At 42.3% G+C, this 24,523-nt stretch overlaps 1 protein-coding gene across 2 annotated transcripts in view; it reads right to left on the bottom strand.

The window, feature by feature from the left end:
• The window catches only part of NR6A1 (nuclear receptor subfamily 6 group A member 1), a 66,066-nt gene that overhangs the window by 39,357 nt on the left and 2,186 nt on the right, over positions 1-24,523 (bottom strand). For both annotated transcript variants that reach the window (XM_030461474.1, XM_030461475.1), the window contains exon 2: positions 13,249-13,308. In XM_030461474.1, the coding sequence (XP_030317334.1) occupies positions 13,249-13,308 (60 nt within the window). The remainder of the gene's footprint in view (positions 1-13,248; positions 13,309-24,523) is intronic.

Raw genomic sequence — 24,523 nt, 5'->3', positions numbered from 1 at the left:
TTTTAATTGCACAGGGAAATTACAGATAACTCAAAAGCCAGCTTTCCCAACTCCACTTACAGCTATTCCAACAGAAAGTTAATGAAAACTGACAAAAAAGAAGAAACCTGTTAACCACTGATAGATTTAGAAGTTGCAGAAGACCAAGGCATCTATAATGTGACCTCTAATGCAGAGCATTGCATTGCAGGGTTAGTTGCCAATAAAAATGCATCAGGTACGCTGAAATCTAGCAACAGACTTGGCAATTTAACAAAAAAATGTGGAATCCTAAGAATTTCATTTTATCTCAATAATAGCCAGCAGATGCTGTAATTGTTCCAAAACCACAGTATTGATCCATATCACTCAGAAGTTTCAAATGTTAGGAACTCAGAAGACAGCAACCGGGTGTTTTTTCATTACAGACAACATAAAAGCCTGGGTTGTAAGAAGCAACACAGACATACAGACTGATGACATCACCTTTTTAAATAGACTTCAGTCACTCTTACTTTCCCTATACTGCCTGAAAATAGCATGACCTGCCAGCAGCTGCCTGTAACACAAAGGAATTCACACAAGTACCATCAGTGACCACTGCATAAACCTGCACGTTCTGAGTGTGCTGAAGTGCTGCATCTCAGTACCAGAACCCTTCTGCCTTAACAATTAATCCTGCCACCTAAAAACACGTAAATTAATACTGCAGTAAGGTTGGGAACAGGAGTCCTGCCTGCTTGGTGGCAGGGCACTGCCCATCCTCATTGCCTCACTCTCTCCACCTTTGGGTTGCACACAGTGCTCTGAGATGTCTCCCCACTGGGACACTGCCACCAGCTCACCCCAGCTGCTCACAAGGGTTTTTCATGCCCAGGAGCCATCATCTGCATGGTCTGATGGGTGCTTCAGGGCTGGGTGAGAGGGACCTCAGAAGTGACAGTCAGTGCAGGAAGCAGAGCTGGCAAGGTCCAGCAAAGGACAGGTTATCAAGTCAAAACATTCCTGTGCTACGTTTTATGATTCTCCCATTGGTCACCTAAACCAGTTTATAGTTGTCTTGAAAAGTATCTTTTCACATAAGCATTCAGGTCTTTGCTGCTAAGTTTCTTGGGGCTTGCTGGCAGCCCACACATTTCCCTTAGCTCAGCAGGACACACTATCTTTCCACACATGCAGAAAGCCCTCAGTGTCTTCTGGAAATAATGTGACATCTCAACTCCAATGTCACAGACAAAAGGGACCAGCCTGGTCTGTACCAAAGGCACCAGGTCTGCCTATCCCTGGGATATTCCCAGGCTCCCATGTTATGCCCCCACAGGCAGCTGCAGGCAAGGCTGTGCCTGAGGGTCAGGAGGTCCCACGTCCACCCTGCCCTGGGGACCAGAGCCTGGGCTGCAGCTGAATCCACCACTCCAGGGGAATGAGGGAACGTCACAGGGCAGGTGTGTGACAAAATCTGGCTGTACAGGGCATGTGAGAGCTCCCTGGTACTGATGTTACCAGTGGCTATTTGTATTCAGATGTATTTCTTTAGATGGAGCCTTAAATCCAGATTTTTAAGGTGATCAACGTGTTTGCAGGCAAGGTTCACGTGTCAGATTCAGGTTCTAGTTATAAAACAGAACGTGTTCAAGTTTGCCGTATATTTTTTCTGCTAAAGATTTAAATATCATGTGGCTTTAGCTTTCTTTCTGTTCACTGAATATCAAGGTCAATTAGGAATGATGTCTGGTTAGTACTCTCAGAGCAGATTAGACAGTTGCATCAAAAACTAGGACCATGTATAGGTCATCTGTTACTGTGACCTAGATTTCTGAGAATCTGTTCAATTTGTTTTATTGAAAATGTGGTACTGTCTCAGTGCTGTTTCTCATACTAAACCTCTCCATAATAGCAGAAAATAGCTTTGTTAGATACTTACAGACGTTGCTTACTACTTCTGCTAAGATACAAAGAAAATCAAATCCATATAGCAGACCTGTGGCTGTCATCCATTTAATTTTAAAATAACTTAAGGTTCTGAAAGGCTTATGCCTTATAATCTAAAGCATTTGGTCCACATGCCAAATAGTGGGCAATCTGAAATACATAATAGCTTAGCTTCAGCTTTGTTTGCCCTATTTAATTCATTTTTTCCTCCAGTAACCAGTGGATAGACGCAATATTTCTGCAGTTTGCTTTGGAAATGACGAACCTACTGAAATATCTGAGCAGAGCAAGGCTATTCCACTGGAATCATCTGTGAGAGCTTTGCTGTGCCCTGCAAGGAGGGTCTGGGTTGCTCAGCCTGAGAGCAGAGCCAGACACCCCTCCTCAGCCCCTGGTGGTTACTTATTGAGTAGAAAGATTTTGCCATCTGAATTTTGACACTCTTGCAGTATAGCCACCTGTGCTTTCTGGGTTGCCGTTCTGGAACCACACAAAAGCAGATTTCCATTTGGAACATGTTATGACAAATCTCCTCTCCTCTCAGAGCTCTTAATTGTTCCGGTTAGAAAGCAATTACTGAGCTATAGATCAGGCAAACACACCAGCTTGTGGGTGCAAGCATTTGGGAGAGGGAAGGGGAGAAGGTGTATCATAAAATATTAGAAAATATTTTCTAAACACCAGTGAGTTTGGCGTGAAAAGGAAACTGTAAAATTAATGAAGTGATTGCTGAATCTGCAATTCAAACAACGTACGCCAACCAAATTTTAGAATTATCATAATCACCAGTCTCTGTGGCTTATCCTGCTGAGAGAGCTGTGGTGTAACACACATCCACAACAGTTGTGTTCTCATCACACCCCAGGACAAAATGTAGGTAACACAATCAAACAGCGATAGAAAAGAATACACACAAAAAGGGTGCCAGTAGATTGAGATCTGCAGATTAAAATCTCCAGTATGTTACTCCCTCATAAATAATACTTAGTAAATCTGTTCTATTTTTTTCAAAATTCTAAAGCCAGTTCTACCAACCCATCTGAATTTTATGCTACTTTCATATTCAAACTTTTATGTGCATCTTGCAGCACACTGGGACCAATTTATTTTATAGGCAAGATAAAAACCCAGGAATATTTGGGTGACGTTATCCAAAGATCATTCTTCTAAATGAACATAAGTACATTTTCTCTTTTTTGTTTCACATGATGTCTGCATTTAAATCAGCTAAATGTATAATTCAGAAAAGAACGGCTTGAGTTCTGCTCACCTGGGGGTTATATCCACATCTATCCAATATTTAAAAGCACACAAAAGCAAAGAAATTAAATAGATGTAGGGGGGAGGGAGGGAGTTTTTCTTCAAACTGAGTATTTGCCTGGTAACCTGATATAAGGAAGTGCCTTTTTTGCCCCCCAAGTCATACTTAGTTGTTCTACAAGAGCCTTTGAAGATACTGGTTTTAAACGTTAACACCTGCAGAACAGCTAGAAAGATGTGGCAGTTCAGATCTTTTTATCCTGCTCACATCATTTTCTTTGCTTCAGTTATTTACAGTTATTGGAAGGAAAATCTTTATCATACTCAGTGTATCACGAAATGGAGCCTTACGAGACAGCAGCAGAACATTGGCCCAGAGGTACCATGCTGCCAAAATGGAACCACGAGGCAGATTTTAGAGGTGTTTCTTTTGAGAACTCCCAGTCTCGAAGCCTGCCAAATGAGAGTTGTTGGACTATAAAGCTGAAAAAAAGAAAGGAATTATCTTCAAAGGGACAGTTATCAATGAATCGGGGAGAGACATCATGATTATGAAAAGCAAATCCTTCTTCTGATCCCTCCCCTTCCATGCTGCTTCCCCAGCTGATATCCCAAGCTTTACCCAGAAAGAACTGCTAATATTCCAGTCAGGCAAAAGTCCCAGCTAGTGTATAAAAAAAGCTGGTTTTTAAATTGTTCCTTGTGATGGGTGTGTGGCCAGGGGGGTCATGGCACTGGTCTGGAGCTGCAGGAATGGACCTTCTCCAGCTGGGATCACCTTTCAGTATAAAGATCAGGCCATAAGAATGACATAAATATCTCTCATTTCTGATTGCTTGGCAAGGTATATTTCCCTCTTTGTCAGTTGCACATTCAGGTCCTGGGCATTTCCTCAGCATCTCAAACTGAGAAATTAAAGTGATTCCTTGTCAGGTCCCTCCCCAGGGCAGCTTCGCACCCAGGGGGAGCCCACACAGTGCAGGCTTGCATCATACCCTGGCTCATCAGAGCCAAAAAACAGGATACTTTCTAATGCTATCATCTCCAGCTATGTGATGTATTTCAGAAACATTAAGAAGGGAATCTCAGTCTGACCAGGATGAGAACAGAGCATTTTCTGCCCTCCCTACCCTGAAAGACACTGGCCAAGCTCTGCGAGTCCTGATCTCCCAGCAAAAGGCAATTTTCTGCAACAGAAAAACTAAATCTGTGAAGGCTGTCATACTGATGACTGCGCCAGCAATTTCCAGAATGCTAGAAGGCAGAAAACTCAGTAATAGAATCATATGTAGTTAGGATCATCTCTCTCCTTGCTGAAGCCGAGACACAGGAACTGTGCCTGAGTTCACAGCTACCAGGAAATGGTTTTGATCTTGACACAGGCACAGAGTTGCCAGCCAAGAAGAGCCATCAGGAGAATCTTCTGAAGCAGCACTTATCCTGAATTCATCAGTAATAAATACAAAGCATCCCAGGTCTCAAGCAATGCAGCATTTCAGTGATTAAGAATTTGAAGCATGTTTGATACACCAAAAGGGAAAATGTTTATCTGTATCTACAGAAACTGCTTACCCAGTATTACAAGTGTGGGGTTAGGGTTAGGACAACTGCAGCAATTCACTAGGAGGACACCTGAGATTCCTCTGTTAAAAACAACCTAACAGAGACAGCAATCTTCACGGTAACAAATGTTAAAAAAACTTGGAGAGAACTGTTCACAGAGAAGCTGTGCAAATTCATGAAAAGAAAAATGCATTCGTGGTTGCTGAATGCAGAGAAGCCTGTCTCCAGGAGTCTGTGTGTGCTGAAAAATGTCTGGAAGACAGGAGATGATTAGTAGGAAATATGCAAGTTTCTCCAGGCACCCATTAGCCACTGTTTTGATTTTATGTTAGAGTTGCAACTGCTTTATTGATTGCAGCCTACAGCTACAATCCAATAGTGACTCCAACCATCAAGGTAGTTTGTTTTGTTGTTTGTTTGGTTTGGTTTTTTTCCAAAACAGACAATTTCTGAAGTTCTGTGCAGTGAGATGAAGATACACAATTATTAAGACATCCTGGGCTGAGATACTTTTTGTTCCATGTGCAGTGCAGGTACCAATAGCTCGTAAGCACAGCTTGCTCCAGAGCCATCCCCACAGGGTGCAGTCCTGGAGGGGCTCCTTATCTCCTCCCCACTTTGTTTGGGTGAAATTGTACTTAGTCCTTTGGAAAGTATGGTGAAGAGGCAGGCAGGTCTTGCAACATTCTGTGCAAGGGATCAGACACACAAACAACTCTGGAGCCCAGCTTGCAGGCTGGAGGTTAATCCAGTGTGATCAGCCCTGAGTAAGTGGGTCAGCAAGGGAGCTCCAGACCATGGCCAGGTCTTCCAGCCCAGCCACAAGCATATTTGACAAATACTTCTTTTAGCAGGAGACCCAGGGTTCAATTCTGAGAGCTCATGTGTTTGTTCTAGAAAGGTAAAACAGATTTTGTTTTAAGAATACAATAGTTTACTTCAATGGCTTGGAAAGAGTTCAGAGAAGTGCTTTAAAAATTGGGGGTGCATCTCGTTACTCAACCTGGGATGTCAGATTGCAAGAACATTCAGATATAGATCTCTTATTTTAAAATATGTTAAGAAAAACCAATCAAAACCAAAATAATTTTTTCTGCTAAAATCACTTGAGATTTAGTCCAATATTTTCCAAGAACAAGGAATTGTCTATTGCAATTTATTTTGTTGCAAACACGATCAACCACAGCGAGTACCACCTCATACCAGAGGGGCATTTCTGTTCACACAGGGTCCATGTTCCCTGGTCCCAAACATGTAACTTTGTACTTGCCTGTACTGAAGCTTTCATTTGTGCTCGACTTAGCTACAAAGATCCACATTTGTGTCACTTTTCAATCTAAAAACCCCAAACCTGCTAACATCTAACACTATGTTTCTCCTATGCCTAAAACATCAATGATTTAGGACACGGGAGTTACTCTAAGAATACACCAACTTGATCAAGTTCTCACTCCGAATTAGACTGAGACCTTCCCATTTGTCATTTTTAAATCCTTTTAACATTTGCCACAGCAAATTTGTATCATACCAGTTTAAGTTGTCATGCGGTATTAATTCAAGCACGGTACAAAAGTCTAGGGTACGCTGCATCCACAAGCAAGCTTGTCAAGTCAAAATGAGATAAAAATAACTGATAAGTCCTCCATAAATCACAGGAAACTAGTATCAATTGCATTTCTCACAAGTTCCAGAGGAGCTCTGCATTTATTTTCTCTAGGCTCACCATCACAGCACTAAAGTCTGAAAGGGCAAATGGAACAGACTGGTCACACTTTGTCCCCAGATTTCATGTAGTCCCAAGAATTGTCAAGTAGCAGTCCAAGGAGCTTTTGGAGGGCTAAGGAAAAAAAATTCTCTCCAATGCTAAATGTAGGAGATTTCTGGATCTAAAATGTTTGGGAATAGCATTGCTACTTAGATGCTCACCCAGATTTCAATGAAACAAGAGCAATAACTAAAAATGCTGCCAGTGATTACAGCCTCATGTCTCCCCATTGTCTCCTCAAGGTGGATTTGCATGCTTACACTGCTGAAGCCATTTACATCTATAAAGAAAACACATTTCTATAGTACAATTAAAGCTCGTTACAGGACTCACATGGCGTTTGCATGGCTGGCTGAGGGCAGGCACTGTGCCCAGTGCTGAGCAGTCTCAGTCCCCATGTCCAGGGGGGTGCCCGCTCCCTCCCGAGCCGCAGCTGGGGGCTGGAGGGGAGCAGAGCTGTTTTTCTGCCAGATGCAGATGTTAAATTTATTTAGTGGCACTTGAGGGCAGTGCCGTTAGGATTCCTGCCCTGCTATAAATAAAAGCCTTATTGTGAGGCACTAATAGAATGATTGAATTGGGGTGTAAGAATTGTTCAGGCACCACAAACAGAGTACCAGAAACATCCACAAAACTAAAGCCTGTCCCATATTTCAGAAAATTAACAGGTTAACCTCTGTTTCAGGCTTTGGGTGCATATTTTGAGGAAACCATTTCCTCCATACAGAAACTCATTTTTCCCACTGGTAAGTTGAAAGAAAACCCTGTGTGCTCTGAATCTACAATATTTTCATTGTAAAGTTCTACTTCAGCAACCCAGTAGCTCCTTGAGCCAACTACTGCACTGCCCACACCCAGGGAGCCCAGTTCCCAGGGTGACCCATGTGCAGAGCTCACATAGATCCATGTCCTTGGCTGCCTCCAGCAACTAAGGAAGATGTTATGTCCACCTAATGCTTTTTCCACCACAGAAAATAATAATAAAGCATATATAATAATAATATATATATAAATAAATATATATAAATAATAATAAATATATATAAATATATATATTATATATATATAAATATATAAATAATAATAAAACAACAGAGGTGGCAACAGCTATGGGCTGGCTTCAGTGGTTCCTAGGTGAAAAGAAACAAAGTGAGGGTGCAGTGCACAGTTTTTGAGGTGTGTCAGAACAAACTACGCAGTACATAAAAGAACCTCAGTAGCATCTTACCAGTTCTGCTATGCTAATGCAAGAAAAATGAACAGAAGTTGTCATACAGGGGGCTCAGGCAGCTGTGACTGCCCTCAGCTCCCCTGGATCAAAGCTGTCTGTTTCAGGTGCTTTGCTCCCCACTGCCAGGGCTTCCATTAAGCATAAAGACAATGTTTTCAATAGACAAGCAAAACAGGGAAGACAATAGATGAAAAAAAATGACATGACCTGTTGTGTGATAAGACACAGACAAACACAAAAGAGGAGAAAGTGCCTGAACTGCAGGGAAGAACGATCCCATCTCTGCCCTGGCAGCTCTCACTGCTGTAGCTTCCAGGTGGCTTGCTCTATAACAGGATAATCCTGAGTTTCCTTACACTATAGGGGTACATACATATGTATGTATTCATACACACACACCCCCCAAGAGAAAGGGCTTGGAGAGTGAAAAGAAAATGTGTATTTTTGCCTGCAGCTCTGGGGATAAAACTTCTAGCACTAGAATGATCGTGAAGATCTCATCTGTCCAGCCCAGCTTTGCTCATACTGCCCAGCCACATTGTTTCCAGAAAACTATTTTATCATTTCGGAATCTGTCCAAAAATCTAGCTGATGGAGAACTATGCAAGAGAGAAGGCATGTGCAGCCAGGATACATAACATGTACAGTTTGGTTTTAACATTCAGAAGAAATTCTCTCCGATTGTGAAATGAGACAATGGGAGTGAGCAAGTGGCAGGTGAGCAGAGGTAGGAAGGGAGGAAGCAGTAGTGAACTGAGAGAAAAACATCTCTTGCAATCTAGTTTAAATATAAACACACAGTTTTGGTTTGTTAAAACAAAAATTTCATGCTTGACTTGAACTTATTTTCCTTGATTTATGTTATACCCACATGTTGTCCCCCTTCACACTGGGACACTCAACACTGAAGGCTGAGCATTGCCTGTTATTAATTCAAGTTTTCTTTGTTCTTTCCACCAGCTCCTACTCCAAAAAGATGGCAAGAAAAAGGTGAGGCTAATTTTCAGATAATTCTTTTGATTTTTATTGTCAGTTGGTGTTTAATGATCCCATTAAAATCAGCCCATTTATTAAGTGCAGACTACAAACTATTCTGGGAGTGAGCTCATCTCTCAAACAGCTTATTCAGTATAGTAGATTGTTTCGAGTACTTCATTAGACAATACACTTACTGTTAAGTTACATGTGTCAGCTCAGGATATCCAGATACTTAACAGTCCCTACAACATGAGAAAATACTCTGAATTAAAAGCAAGTCTCCAGCATTTAAAAGGGACAGATGATTCCCCCCCCCCCCAAGTTCTGTAGGCTGCACTCACAGCAGTTGTTTCAGAGCAGCAGATTTCACTTTTAACAACAAGCTGGAAGTAATTCCTCTCTCAAATAATGCAAGCCAGGTAGAAAAAGTGAGGATAATTAGATGCAATATGGAGACTTAAAGAGAATAAATCTCCCTTTCTACCAGGGCCATAACATCTCAGCAGCTCAGAGCACCCCACAAGTGAGTGAGCAGTGGGGAGAGAAAATGGGGTGAAGAGTATTTTGTGCTGCCTGCCCACCAGGCTGGAAGCATCACCCCAGCCACAGGCAACAAGCAAAACATTCTAGGGTCAGGTTAATCCCAGTGGAATCGAGTGACTGAAGAGGCATTGAGACTGATCCCCATCCCACTCTCACTCAATTTTTTTAACTCAACTTTATAAAGAAATCTGACACATAAACACCCTTAGTGTAGCTGCATAGCCACAGGAGGAATGGCTTTTTCAGGACTGCAATTCAGATCTCTTCAAAGCAGTTCTAAGAAACACTAAGTCAACTTAGCATCCAGGACTGTAGTGTTACACTTCTGTGATTCATTAGTCCTCATGGTTCCATTTCGTAATTAAAATACTTGCAGTTTAAAACTTTACAATAAAGAATGTGCAGTCCTCAGCAGTGTTTCCACTAGTCTATGGAAAACATATGCATGGAAAATCTGTACAGTGCATGTCCCACCACCATCTTTGGATAGCTTCAGTGAACATTCAACGCTGTCGGTGAGTTTGAGAATTAGAAAAAACCATCGACCGTTGACTGTACCTTGAGGTTTATCACAAACCCTCTGTTACATGGAAAGCTTGAACCTTCATAGTTTTTCACATATGGTTGCCATTAACAGGTCGTGATTTACAGATTATATTAAGAGCTACAGAGGCTGAGTTTCTCCAGTTCTTCTACCTTCCCCAAAATAAGTGCTTGTTTTCTCTTTAAAAAGAAAAACCAAACAAAAAACCCACAAACCTTTATACCCGAGCAGAATTTCTGCATAACAAAGTATCTGAGAGCAATGGCAGCAACATATCCACACCATATGGTGTACTTGGAAACAAATCTGAGCATGGTATATGTTCAAAATAGCAGAATACAGGCCAGATCAGGAGGGAAACCTCCTTTCCATTTGGGCTGGCAACTTGAGCTTGGCTGGAAAAAGCTCTGGAATGTCAGCTCATTTGCTGACAGGAACCTGTGCTTGGTTTCAGCAGCTGCTCATCGGGGAGGCTGGCCAGGGACCCGCTCCCTCCCAGCAAGGTCCAGCTGCTCCTGAGACTCAGGCTGTTGCTTTGCAACCAGGAAAACTTTTTCTGCTTGTACCTTCTATTTGAGTGGAATTAAAGTACTAAAGCAGGTCTGTCAAAGCATTAGAAGGTGGTTCAGCTGATAGCTACATACAGCATCAGAGCCTTCCTACCACAAAGGAGGTCTCAGAATCCTGACCCACACTAAAGTTCACGATCTGAAATGGTGGCTCGAAGTGATAAACCACTTCTCAACAGCAGTGGCTCCCTCAGGAGTCATGAGGATGCTGTAGAAGCTCCTTTGATAGCCAAGAAGGAGGCTCAATGAGGACATGACAACTGCTTTTAAGCAAGATGTCTCTTACACTGGTATAACGTGAATACTTCTGGGATGAGGCCCAGCCCTCATCGAGTTTGAGGACTATCTGCTTCTTGAGAATTTTTGGAAGATAATTTAAATGCACAAACAGGGACTGCTCAGTGAATGCACTGTTTTCAAGCCCTCACAGTATACAGTCAAGAACCATAAACTACAAAACATATTTCTGGCAGAAAGAATCTGTAATATAAGTGGAGTAACCAAGCAAAACAAATCACCCTTACAAAAAAGGCAATTTACATCATATTTCAATGTAGTTTTCAAACAAAAGAATGGTTTTCCACTGCTCTGCCTCTGCAAGTGGACTTTCCAAAAGTCCCCAGGGTTACAAGGAGCCCCGAGCTATCCGTCTGTCCTGAGGGGAAGGAGCCTGCATCCCCAGCCAGCCCACAGGAGACCCCGGGAGCAGGAGCAGCACTGAGCATCTGCAGCACGTAATGGCTGCACTCAACATTCATTGCTGTCGGTGGGTTTTCATTTCTATCAACTCACTGATCAATGAATGCAAACTGCGGACCAGACAGCCAAGAGAAAAGTCACCTGAAGTATTCCAGTGCTGCCCAGCAGTGAGGGCACAGGGCAGGGCTATGCCAATGGTAGCTCAATACGGAAAATGTACTGCAGTAATAAATGTGAACAGTCTGACAACATGCCCACTGGATTGTTTAAATATTACAAAACCTAGAGAAATGACTTGCTTTCAATGCAGCTTGACATTACACCTTTCAAATTTCAAATCTGTCAGCATGTTTGGAAGACACATTAAAAAAGTGAGGGTGCACAATTAGAATTTTTTTTCCAGTGGCATCTTACATGATGTACAACACACTTGTATATTATTTTCAACAGACATTGCAGCCTACTGGCTTTCCCTACATACATCTGTATAAAAATACAAACCACGGAAGTCCTGACAGAGGTGTTCATCTTTGCTGCAAGGAAATGTGAAAATAATTCACTGCAATAGCTCAGACATTTCAGACAAACAGGAAAAGCTACAGCAAAGGGGCCACCCCTGTCTGCATGGCAAGCAGAAGGCTCAGGCAGACACTCCACAGATCTTAAACGCTCTGCATGCACAGATAAGCCTAAGAATTTAGCTTTCTACTCTGTTGTGAAAATCCTCATGTTTTTTGCTTTAATCATGTTTGGTAATGAGACAGCAGGAGGAAAAACTTAACAGGAGGGGCCAGGTTAGCAGATATGTTCAGAATTTTTTAAACCCCATGCTTGGGAAGTTTCAGATGTTTCTGGCACCAACTGTTCCACTCCCTGCCAGAGCTGCCACTCCACAGAACTGCCTGCCCCGGACATCAGCCAGGACAGACCCATCGGGATGGTGCTGAGCACCTTGGTGCCCAGCTGGACCCTCCAGCACAGCCCCAGCAGCCCACCAGCCTGCCCACACCCTGGCACCGGGGCTGAGGGGTGATCAAAAGACAGGAAGACAGCAAAGGAACTCGAGGAGCTCAGTTTATTTTATCAACAGTTTATATAAATCTCGTCACAGGGCACACAAGTTTGACAAGCAGTTTGCAGTTTAGCAAAAGGTAACACAGACAAGAATGCTGTAGCTAGACAAATTCAGACTAGCAGTAATACACAGTTTTATAAAAGAAAAGAGGGTAATTCAATTCATGTTAGACAGCTTTACTTTTAGCATTTGGCAGATACACCCTGAGGTGGAAAATTGAGATTTGTTTTAAAATCTTTTAATATATGAGGTGCCTCAATGCAGCAAATCTAAAGGTATGCCAGCCTATGAGGGTTCAACAGAATGTTAATCAACATTTTCATCAGCTACATGTGTGTCTAAACAACAACTTAAATGATTCCATAAATGTGTGTGAAATTACCCATTTCTGTATAAAAGTGACCAGCCACATGAACACCTCTCTAGGTGCTTACAGAAGTGTACTTTAATAATCCACAAATAAATGTGCATATTTGCAGCTCTTAGCCTACTATACATTCATTCTACATGAATGGAATTCTCACTATAAAGGGAGGACTAACATTCCCACTGCAAATGAACCACAGCTCTCCAAAGCTTCAAAATTCTCCAATAAAAGTAAGTAAAATTCCATCAGCAAAATGCTATGGGTGGAAAGTGCAGCGTCCTGACTGTGGAAGGTTGTTAGCAGTTCTGAACATCTGAGCATTATTTCTTAAATGAGATATCAGTTAAGAATCTGCCACATTTGAAAAGTCCAGAGAGTTTCCAAAAAATTAAATGAAAAGTCGCTTTAAATGAGAAATTGGCAGAGAGCTCATCCCTCTATTTTGGGCAGAACTCTTTTGGATTTACCCCTGTCGGACAAGAACTCGTTGCCATCTAGTGGCTTATAACCTAGAAAATGTCTCTGGTCCTTGGACACAGCACATGCCACTAGATGGAGCAAGAAGAAAGAATTCTGAATTGAGAATTGCTGTGAGAAAGACCTCAATAGCTACCAGGTACAAGAATCCCTGCCTCCAGGAGTAAGAATTTGCTTTAACTTCTAAAAGTCTCAACTTTGAAGCATGGATTTTTATCTCTGGATTATCTCACCTCATCACATGTGGCAAGAAAAGGGGTACTTACTGCCCATGGAGTTCACAGGAAGGACAGGAGAGGAAGAACTCATCTGCTCCACATCTGCAGCTATGGGAAAGTGAAAATGAGAAAGTTGTGATGTCCATGTTACCAAGAAGTCCTTCATTTTGAAAGTGTTCATTACATAAAATGAATGTGTGTATCTTAGATCACCTGGGGAAGCTGCTTTGAGAAGCAGTTAGTATTTAGCAACACTGTTCTCTTTTTAATTAACATATTTCTCTCTCACACACATTGTCTGCAGATCTAATTTTACAAGCAGTTGTATTGGTAACCTGTAACTTGTGATGGTTTGAGAACATCAATGCAAATTCCAGCACAAGGAAATTATATCAGCTTTAAACACTATATGGTATCAGCCTGTAGGTGGAGTGAAAGGACAGACAACCTCCCATCTGTGTCCGGTGCACCCTCAGAAAATTCCTGATTTGAGGAGAGATCCCCTTCCAAAGGGCCTGCAAAGTGCTGGCATTTGATCTGGAGCAACATAAGAAACAACTGTCTCTAAATGCAGACACTTCACAAGCTTTATTTTCTAACAGCTGAAAGAAGAAACAGAGCCACCTTCCTGTGCTTAGCCAGCTTGGGAAAAAAAAAACAAAGTCCAAGTGTGATCTGAACCAAATGCCAGATGCTCCCTGTGCTTTGGGAGGGCCCATGTTTCCAGGACCCAAACCAGGAAAGAACCATCTCCCAGTAACAGGGTCAGTTTTAACCTAAGACAGGTAAAACAGACCCAGCCTTTGGCACTTGATCATTCCCCCAAAAAGCCACAATCACTCCTGGCACGGCACCTCACCTCATCTGCCCAGCCCAAACCAAGCAGTCTCCAGCTCCATTATTTTGCTTCTAGTTGATACCACTTAATTATATATTACAGAATTCTTGTTTAGCTTTAGGACCCAATAAATGTACACTACAAGTGCACATTCCTGACCACAGAACGTGGCCCCTAAAGCACAATTTCAGCCCACAGATGGGTTTGCTGTCAGTCCAAGTCCCACATTTCACATTCTTGCCATTCCTGCCCTGGGCAGCAGCAGCTCCCCCAGCACTGTTTACAATGACAAGTGCCAAGTTCTGCTCTAATTAAGCAAACCACAAACAAATGTAAACACTTCAGACCATTTTGCTCCAATGAGTTGAGCAGAGGTAGCACCAGGCTGGTGTTGACTGACTCCTGCCACGACATGCCAGACACAGCCTAGGACGGCAAAAGACACCATGGAAGACTTATTCAGACCCCGGGTTACTCCTGTTCTCCTATCCATTCAATTATCAAGATATTTGCTGCCTCAAACATCTAAACATACACCCACTGTCTCGCTTGGCTCTTTGCAGTCCTTGCTCCAATGTTCAGAAAGCTGCAAGCCATGTGCTGGACTGCAGCAATCCCACTCTGAAGTACATTTCAAAGGGCTCTGGTCTGCTGATAGAAAAAAAAATTGATTTTATGTCTTCCTATTTTTCACCTAAGGGAACTGCAAACCCTTTGAAAGAGCAGGCCATAAACTATCCACATCTTTAATAAGTAAAGAGCCTTCATATGCAACTATAGCAATTTCAGACACCTGGAAAGAGCTTTGTATTTTTTCCTACTTAGAGCTTTCACATGTAGCCACAATAGCCCAAGGGGAGCAGCATTACAGCTACTGCTATTCTTCTGAGAGTGGCAAGATTTAACCCATGTACATATCAGTACTGAGCACAACTCAACTTCCAGAAAGGCTGAAGTAACAGATTGGCAGATGGTCACTTAAAGGTTACCTGCTGCTCTCTGGCAAAAAGAGGTCAACTGTCCGCCAAGGCAGCCAGATGGCCAGGAACAGGCTCAGCGTGGCCAGCAGCAGTTGCACCACTTGAGAAGCCATTGTGTGAGGAGCAGGCACTGCGGGGAGTAAGCTACACCTGCACACATCTGGAACAGTTTATCAGGTATCATTCAGAAAGCAACCAAATAACACACGTGCCTTCTGCAGGGAAATCACTGAGGGGCAAGCACCCACAGACAGCACTGCAATTTTAGCTTGTTCATTGTAATGTGTGCTAAAGGGTGTAAACAAAGTGTAACAGCACTGCCTAGCTGTACTTGGGAAAGATAATTTCAGTTCACGCTTGAAGTGATATTTTAATTACTCTTTCTAACATTCACCCCAGCACACACCAGTGGTTTGAGTCTGAAGTCCCTGGGATTGTCCCTGTGTCCTGCCAGCACCCCACAGTGCCACAGCCCCTGCCTGCTCTGACACAGGAGCCCACAGGATCCAGGAGGAGGAACACCTCACACTCCTCCTGCTAGTGGCAGGAGGGTACTCACAACCTACTAGCCTCAAAATCATTCTTTAAATTCTTTAATAAATGATATAGAAGTGCAAATACTGATCTAACAATTTGCCTTGAGTAAGTGGGTTTTAAAATTTCTCCCACACCTGCAAATTAAAATTAAAAAAAAAAAATTTCAAGCAGCTTTTTATGAAAAATGCTGGTTTTGTTCTCTTATCTGTGTCCCTCACCCTCCCCTGCAGCCCTTTTCATTTCCATAATTATATGCAACACATTCAACTCCTCAAAACAATTCAGCTAAGAGAGAGGAGATATGGATTAGCAACAAGCTAAGATTTTGGAAACTGATTTGCTCTAAAAGATGAAAAGGACAAAAGTCTGCTGAGCTATGAACAGCTGCTGCCAATACAACTATTTACCCCCTGACCTCTCCTCTGCCCAGTATGAGAACAGTGCCAATTGTTTTCTTGCATTATATACTGTTTACAAGCCCTGAGTGGCATGAAAGGAATTAATAATTTAGCTCATGGAGCTGATGACCTTTATTGGGGTACCCCTACTTGCTGAGCAGAAATCAGAGCAAAAAGCTCCCTTGAAGCCACGGGGTTTCTTTAAGAGTTTTGCACTTTACAGCCTAATTGGCCACCATAACATAAATCAATTATTTCTCCTGTTTTAAGCAACAATGCTACCCTATTCTCAACCACTGGATTTCTAACTCCCCGTGTATCAAGCCAGGCCTTGTCCTTTGACTTTTACAACTGTATAGTAAACACGATAGCAAGGACAGCCTGGAGAACCGTGCAGGATTAGGAAGGTTGGAGAACATCAGCAAAAAGAGGTTATGCTATTCTGAACTACTCTTGACCTTTGACTGCCCTTGTCCCCATTTATGCTAATTGAAGGGGTACATGGGCAACTCCTAGAAATGAACTTAGCCTGAACCTGGGACATAGCATTGGACTTTGAATATACTGGTGTGTGAATTTTGGTACCCCCTCCCTAAAAGTTTATCATCTCACAGGAAGGGTACAGGAGTAACACATGGCACCCCCAGCAAGCACAAAGATACCCAAGAGCAGCAGAAGCAGAATATCCTGAGTCAGTGGGATCCATCACCTTCCCCTGCTCCTGAGCAGCTGCTAGCCTGCTGCAGATCAATCACACATAAACATGCAGTGGTGCTCACGGGCTTGCAAACAGAAGGACATTTGCACAGTAAAATCTCAGTAAGTTGGATAACATGGCTGGAATTCTGACTCTGGAAAAATGCAGATAATTTAACACAGGGTTATATACTTCTCCCTCACAAAGCTGAAGCTGAGGGATCAGAATTTCCGGATAAGAGATGGTAGCACCCTTAAGACCTTCCAGTAGAATTACATTATATATACATACACCAATATTGACTCCCAGTGACAACCAGCAGATACCACTATGCTCTGAACCAAAAAGCCCAATTAGTTTTTCGCCCACATTTGCCTTCTAGCCAAGCCGGGCTACAAGGATGATGTGAGAGACTGTATCAAAAGCCTCACTGAAGGTTCAGGTTAATGAGCAAACTGCTCCCTCCTCATCTATGGCATTTCACAGCAGAAGGAATGAGATTGGTCAGGATGCCCCAATGGTGAACATTCACAATTCCCTTCCTGTCCCCTCCAAGTGCCTGGAAACATCATTCAGGAAGATTTGCTGCATGCTCTTCCCAGGGACTGATGAGGCTGACCAGCCTGCAGTTCCCCAGCTCAGCTACTACTAAGCAGAGCTGAGCTAAAGGTGATTCATTATCCCTTATCAGTCAAATTTTACTATACAGAGACATTCCTCCCCTTTCCCCTACATTGGGTAGGGCTTCTTGTCTCACCTCACCACTGGAACACACACTGCCTGGAAAGAGGAGTGGGAAGTAAGGTCACCTCATAATAAATATTTTTAATTATTTTCATTAATGTGGAAAGCAGCTAAGGCTCACCAACAGAACTGAAACATTCCCAGCCCCTGAATGGTTCCCATCCCTCCAGAGCTATACCTGTGCTACATCCAAACAAACACTGTACAGACATGGTTATTCAAAATGCCTGTTTACATTCCAGTAAAATTCTGTCAGCATGGTATCTGATTTATTGATGCCATCAAAAGTCACAGGATTCCTGAAATGCCTCCAGAGACACAAAAATCTAAGTAAAAAGGAGATGCATGCCGCTGTGGTGTCAGCTTTAGCACACAGGTTTTGACCAGATTTCCATAAGCCTTTGGTGTTCTCTGAACAGGGCAGAGCCTGAGAGCCAACCACTGCCAGGTCCTCTGCAGGATGGGCTGGTGGGGGTGGGAGTGCCCCCAGGAACAGAAAGTGACACTGGGGCTGCTCTCAGCCAACTCATTCCTCTAAAGGGGTTCATAAAAATTTGACATCGTTTTTTAGACTTCTAGGCTACAGACATACATGGGAAAACTTTGTATATAGTCAAGAAGCAAAGCTTTTCAGAAGGGTAATTACAAGGATGAAGAAAACCTCCAGGCACATCCTAAATGAAAAGCAATGCTCAGCCAGGTTTGTGGAGCCACCAGAAGAGCTCCACGAGGTGCTCTGGGCATTCATTCCAAGGGGGCAAACTACCATAATCAAGCCTAAGAACACATCTCACTAAAACATCTAGTTTCTTTGCCTGTAAATTGAGATTCCTGTTAACCTTTCCCCACAGAACAACACTGAAGTGTTTTACAATCTTTTGGTGACATTTTCTTTCACTTTCAAAGTGTCTCATTCAGAACCCCAATCACATATTCTGAATCACAGAACAACTCCTGTGGACTGGGTTTGTTGGTTCCCAGCAGTGGATGCTCACATTCAATTAGCACAGACAAATAGGATTTCAGAATACAGGATTGCCCTTTAGCACAAGGCTCACCTGTTTTTAAAGGCACTGTATCCTGACTTGAGCACCAACAAGCATACAAAACCAAGTAACAGCCAATAGCAAAAATTGCATTCCACTGAAAATGTATTCCTAAATTTGAATTCATAAGTTCAGATTGCAGTTTGAATATTTATATCAGGTCTGCTCTTCAGGAACCTCTTACTAGCCAAGATATTATCTCTGCAGCTGTAATTTAACAGCATAATTACTCTCAATCTTTTTGATAATCTGAATAAGCCAAGACTATCAGGCTGCCTCAATCTTTTTGGGCAAGTCCCAATATTTTAAAATACCAGCATAAGGGGTTTACACAGCATTCCAGCAGCAGCGTTCCAAACAGCACTGTCAGTACTGGACAGGCAGCAAATATAAGAGCTCTGCTTCTGTAGAAATTCTGTATTTACTTTCTGATCACTGATAATGTGTTGGCAAGTGCAAGGGATATACTATAGCAAAATCCATCTGTTAAGTCCACTCAAATTGCCTACATCAACAAGCAGAATTAACTATTATACAAGAACAGACCTGCTAATTTTTAAGAGTTATCAACTCGAATTAATACCTGTCTACTGATAAATATCATAATTTGACAAATAATGTACCAGGGATCAGGCTGCAAACTGGGCAGGGTTCCCAGAGGTGAGGGGTTTCAGCTGCCCACCAGTGTGCCAGGCTGGAAATATGATGGGAAGTGGCCCTGTCCATTACAAGGCAAGGAATGGGACCTTTTATTCCACCTGCTGGTGCACAAATGGCATTGACAAACTGGGGTCCTGGAGAAGTACAAGAGTGCTTTTGTGGGTCTGAAAAAAGCTTTTCCGTAACATCAAGGTTAATTAATTTGACAGTATTTATCTTCAAATTTTAATTAGTGGAGATAATATTACAGATTCTAACTCTAGTGGCTTTCAGCTGCTCACAGCCAGTTCCTGCTGGGACATGGCTGGTGACACTGGCCTGGAGGTGAGAAGACTAACTAGTACTAACTAGTACTAATTAGTACTTACTAGTGGATGAATCGTGCTCTGTGGGAGGATCTCGACAGAATCCTAGAATGTGAAAAAGAGGTGTAAGCACTACACATTGAAATGACTTTCCTAATTTTTACCATACATACAAAGACTGCATCATCAAACCACTGTATGTCCAACCAACATTTAAGCAGCATCAGAGGGGAAAAAGCTTTACAGCAGCCTGGGTACAGCACATTCCTGCAACAGCTATGAAATGAGGTGGCTGGGTGGCACCAGCCATGCTGTCCTATCCAAGCTTCTCTTGGCACCATGTATTTAAACTTACAAGGCTCATGGGTCAGCACATGGAAGTGCTCCACAGAGTTTGCTGGGGTGTAATGCATGTTGTGGAATGTATGAGTGTTAGACCCTGTTAAAAATGTTTTCCTTCATTATTGATTCAAGCACTTTGCTTTCATGAAAGCCAGTGATGTACAGTGTCAGTGAGCTCCTACCAACACCCATGTTTTGGTGTGTGAGTGAAAAACTGACATTGCACATTTGGCCTCCCAGGGACTGGGGATTACATGCAAGCAAGAATCCAGAGAAATCCAATCCCCACCTACTGTCGACCATATTTGCAAACCATATTAGCTCCTGCTGCCTGCAATTCCAGCAACACTTCCCTTTCTCTCTGGGGCTCATTCCAGCAAGGTGGACAACTCCTTCTCCCCACGTGGGGCTCAGCAGAACTCCACCACAGCCCATGTCTGCTCTGCTGTTATTTTTCTGTCAACTGCCAACACACAGCAAATCTGCATACTTGCAAACTGGTGACTCCCAAGTTCTTGCCTCATGTTAATTACAAATTAATCGCTCTAAAAAAAGGAAGAGCACTCCTACATAGGCCCTCCCCCCTGCTCAGTACCTCACATTTCACAGATGGCCATGTTCTGCTTGGCCAGCAGTGTGGGGGAAGGATTGTCATTTGAGCACAAGCCTCCTGCACCCCAACCACAAACCCTCCCCAAGCTTGAAAACCTCTTACTCAACCCAAGGAAAATAATCCCAATGTGACCTGATCTTCAGTGGCCTGAGTAAGATGAGAATGGCTCTAGCACTGCCCTGATGCTGTGAAGAGGGCCAAGGCAAGCCTAGGAACACTCCCAGCAGGAGCTTCCACCACCACTCCTGATTTCACTTCAGTTCATGCAAACCACCAATTTTAACACTATGGATACTTAAGTGGATAAAAAACTTCCTGGATGTAGGAGAAACCCTGGTATGTACATTATGGCAGTTCATAATTTTTGTGTACTATCCTCCTCACTGACAAATAGGACAGCTTCTACCAAAAAACCCTAAAAATTCCTAATAATCAAGGCTCTACCCAAAGAAGCAATAGCTCCAAGACAGTCTAAGAAAGGGGGTTTCAACACCATTAGACCAGACTACTGCTAAACTTCAAACACGCCCCAATGATACCACCAGCTCTAAAAGAAAGCTGCAGAGCTGGATTAGCAACAGCCCACAGTAATGATGCTGCTGCTGCAGAGATGCAGCTTGGGTCAGTTCATACACTCACAGAAGGACAAGTGACTCTGTACCTGCACTGACCATGAAAAGTGGAGTTTACTTTTAAAAAGCTGTGACAAATCCAACTGGGTTTTTTAAGTAGGGTGAGCCAGTACACTAAGTCAGTAAAAAAATTACATTTCCAAGCAGTTAGGTTTGAGTATGCAATTTTATTCTCTGGTTATTTCTACATACAACCCAGTTCACTTTTCTTTTGAACTTGCAACCATTCCACATGGTCATTTTTTTGCCTCAACAGCATTCCAATTATTTCTGGCCTTGTGTGTTCATCCAAGGCTGCCATGAAGCACTGCACCAAACAGCACAGAACACCATGGTACCCAACCTCTTTTGCAACAGGCAAAAGTCAAATTTACTTCAAGACAGCTTTAGATTCAAGGTCATTTCAAAGCTTTTAATTACTAGCCCGGATTTGGGGATTTTGTTCTCAGCATTTAAGAGCAGCTGGCAATCTTATTCATTATTAGCTGTTACACACACACACTGCACTCAAACCTTTTTAAATACTTGAGGGCCTGCCATCACCAGCAGCAGCACCAGAGCTCACCAGGCCCATCACCTCAATGCCTCTTACTCCCTATCAGGCACAGGAGAAATGATTTCCTGAGGAAGGTATTCTAGAAATAAACTTGCCAATTATTTTACCATAAGTACTATGGCATTTCTTCTGTAACAGCTATTGCAGAGATTGCCATGGAAAGAACAAAGTTATAAACAACTCTTGTTCCAATTTATAGCATCTTGTTAGAGAGTAAAAATTCAAATAACCCCTTTTCACTTGCTTCAATAAAATATCCTACAGATGTTGACAACTACTGTTTACTTATTATTTGGCAACTTCTGGTGTTTTTTTTAAACAGAAGTTAAAAAACAGAAAAAGAGGACACACATCCAGAGATGCAGCTCTTCCCCGGTATCAGTTTGCAATACAAGCTACTTCAAACTTCAGTTGTTACACAAAGGAAGTTCAAAATGTTAAAATTCTTATCCTCTAGAGAAAAAAAACATGCTGCTGTATTTGCCCCTTACAGAACACAGAGGTTTAGGAACAGGAGACAAAATCTTCACCTATCAGCTACAGAAAGGTACAGAAAAAAATCTCAAAGCAAAACATAGCTCAGCTTCCCCACTGGAAACAAAATCTTTAGTTCAAGCTTAGACTGCCTATACAACATTAAATCCTTTTCCTCACCAATTGTCTTTACAAAAGACAAAGTCCTTTACACCCAGGGTGTAAGTTACTACTTGTGAATAAGCACAAACACAACACTTTTACTCTGTCAACCTGAAGGAACATTTTTGGTAGGGCCAGTGATCTCCATTTCTCACATTGTGTGATTGATTACTCTCTACTCCTTAGAAGAGTTGATTGGTTTCCTGGTGCCAGGAAAATGATTGATGAATATTTCAAGCCATGGGCCTCTCTTCCCGCTGGGTGTCCTTTTCACATGTCCCCAATGGGCCTGGGGATTTTTTTCAAGACTAGGAAGTGTCATTTTTATGGATATCACCCTGTGATAGGGACAGTTCCCTGAGTAGAGGCGCTATGTAAATCAAAGTGAAATACTAAAGGTCAGCCCAAGTGTTAAGGTGACAGACCCATACAGCACCTATCAAGTAGGCAGGAAAATAGAAGTAAGCAAAAAAAGCTTCACAAAGCAAGAAAGCAAAGGTATAGTCATGCAAAGATCATCAAACCTAAAGTCTCTTAGCACCCAAATTGCCCTGAGCTTACAGTCTGCTGCAAAATAAACCAAGATCTCAGCTGGACTGTTACCCACCCTAAACCAAAGCCCCAGTAAGGCAGAAGGCCGTGTTACATCAAGTTATTTGCAGGTGAGAATAATCACAGCTTGTGATCCACAGAAAGGGCATTTCTGTACAGCTGGTGATAGAGCAGGCACAGGACAGAGTCTCCTGGGGAAAGCACATACAGACACCTAAAGTAACAATGCACTCAGGAATAAATGTTAGTACCTACTGCCAAACAACACAATAGTCAAGTTACAGCTGCGAGACTAAATTAAGATATTTTTCAGATTCATCCACAAAGGGGAAAGGGCTTTAAAAAATGAACCCTTTAGGCTGACCAGACACTTCTCTAAGTTTAAATTTCACCACCTATCCAAGCAACTGGGAGGATTAGGCAAGGGAAGGCAGACTTCTGCTCTCTGAAGGACAAGGGGTCCACTCTTTGTAAAGGAAGCCTCCTTATCAAAGAGCTGGAGTAGCAGGAGGATATTCCAGCTACACACTGCTTTCCCAAGAAGTCACTGGTAACCAATTACCAATAAAGAGCTTCACTGAAGCAAGTCCATTGGTGGTGTATTTCCTCTTTGTAAAAAACCTGTACAGAATCATTTTTATCAACATGCAAAAGCTGGAAGTCTTCTAATTAGGTAATTAGAACTGTAATAATTAAGACAAAAGCTAAACCTCGAAGGGTCCCCTTGTCCCTCAACTTCCCTTTCTCAATTAACTCTGCAAAGTGATCACCATGCCAGCTTAGGGGCTAAAAAAAAAAGTAAAGGATCAAAAGGCTGGTTTAATACAGCTGGAGGGAAAGAATGCATTTCAGCTCAACAGCAACCATCTGATGAAACCCTGGGCCAATTCTGTATGTAAATGACTTAATTAGAATTACCAGATTACACTGCTGAAGGCTTTATTTAAACAGGCAGTTTATCAACAGGATAAACTGTGCTCTCCTTCTCAGAAAATGCCAGTGTAAATGCATTTGTTCAAAGCTACCACCCTGTAAGAGTTGAACAGTAATTTAATAAACCAATTACACATTCCCACCACCAAAAAAAGATATCACAAAAGTTGCCAAAGACAAGAAATCAAGAAATCAAATCCTAGATGGAAAAGTTCCTTCATTTTGTATAATACAGTAGTAACCTTATACTGTTTTATAGCAAAGCAGGGAAAAAATGCTGTTGCTGCAGTGTCACAACACACACTGCATCTGCTAAACATACATTGCTAGCCCTGTTTTTAGTACAAAAAGGCATGCATAAACCCATTTTCCTGATTAATGATCTACAGAAGCCATCAATACCAAATTCCAACTTTACAAGAGGTATTTTTCCATCTGACCATCAAATCAAATAAGAAAGGAATTAAGCTCTTCCTACAAGTCTTACTTCCCATCAGAGACCCAAAGCTCAGAATGCTATTACTTTTGTCTATTATTATTTACAAAAGCCAGAGCCATCCACATTCAACAAGCCAATACTGAGTCAAAATAACACTGTAGCTTCTTGTTTATTCGGAAACATTTGACTTTAGCAGCATTGCCATTCGACAACTCGATCTGGTTTTCTTCCTATGCCTTCAAAGAAAAGTTTACAGCAAGTAAACTAAGACCTAACTGTATCAATGAAATAGTCTTTGTTAAGCAAAGGCTTATCTCATCAGATGCAAAGCAACCAAGCATAAAGAACCACTAAAAATGTCAGTGTGCACCGGTAAAGTTTGGGGGCATTGTGAAAAGGGAAAAGATGCAAGCAG

Source organism: Calypte anna, chromosome 17, assembly GCF_003957555.1.
Source record: "Calypte anna isolate BGI_N300 chromosome 17, bCalAnn1_v1.p, whole genome shotgun sequence".
Classification (NCBI taxonomy): domain Eukaryota; kingdom Metazoa; phylum Chordata; class Aves; order Apodiformes; family Trochilidae; genus Calypte; species Calypte anna.
The sequence above is the reverse complement of the archived record's forward strand: the minus strand, read 5'-3'. Positions and strand labels throughout refer to the sequence as shown.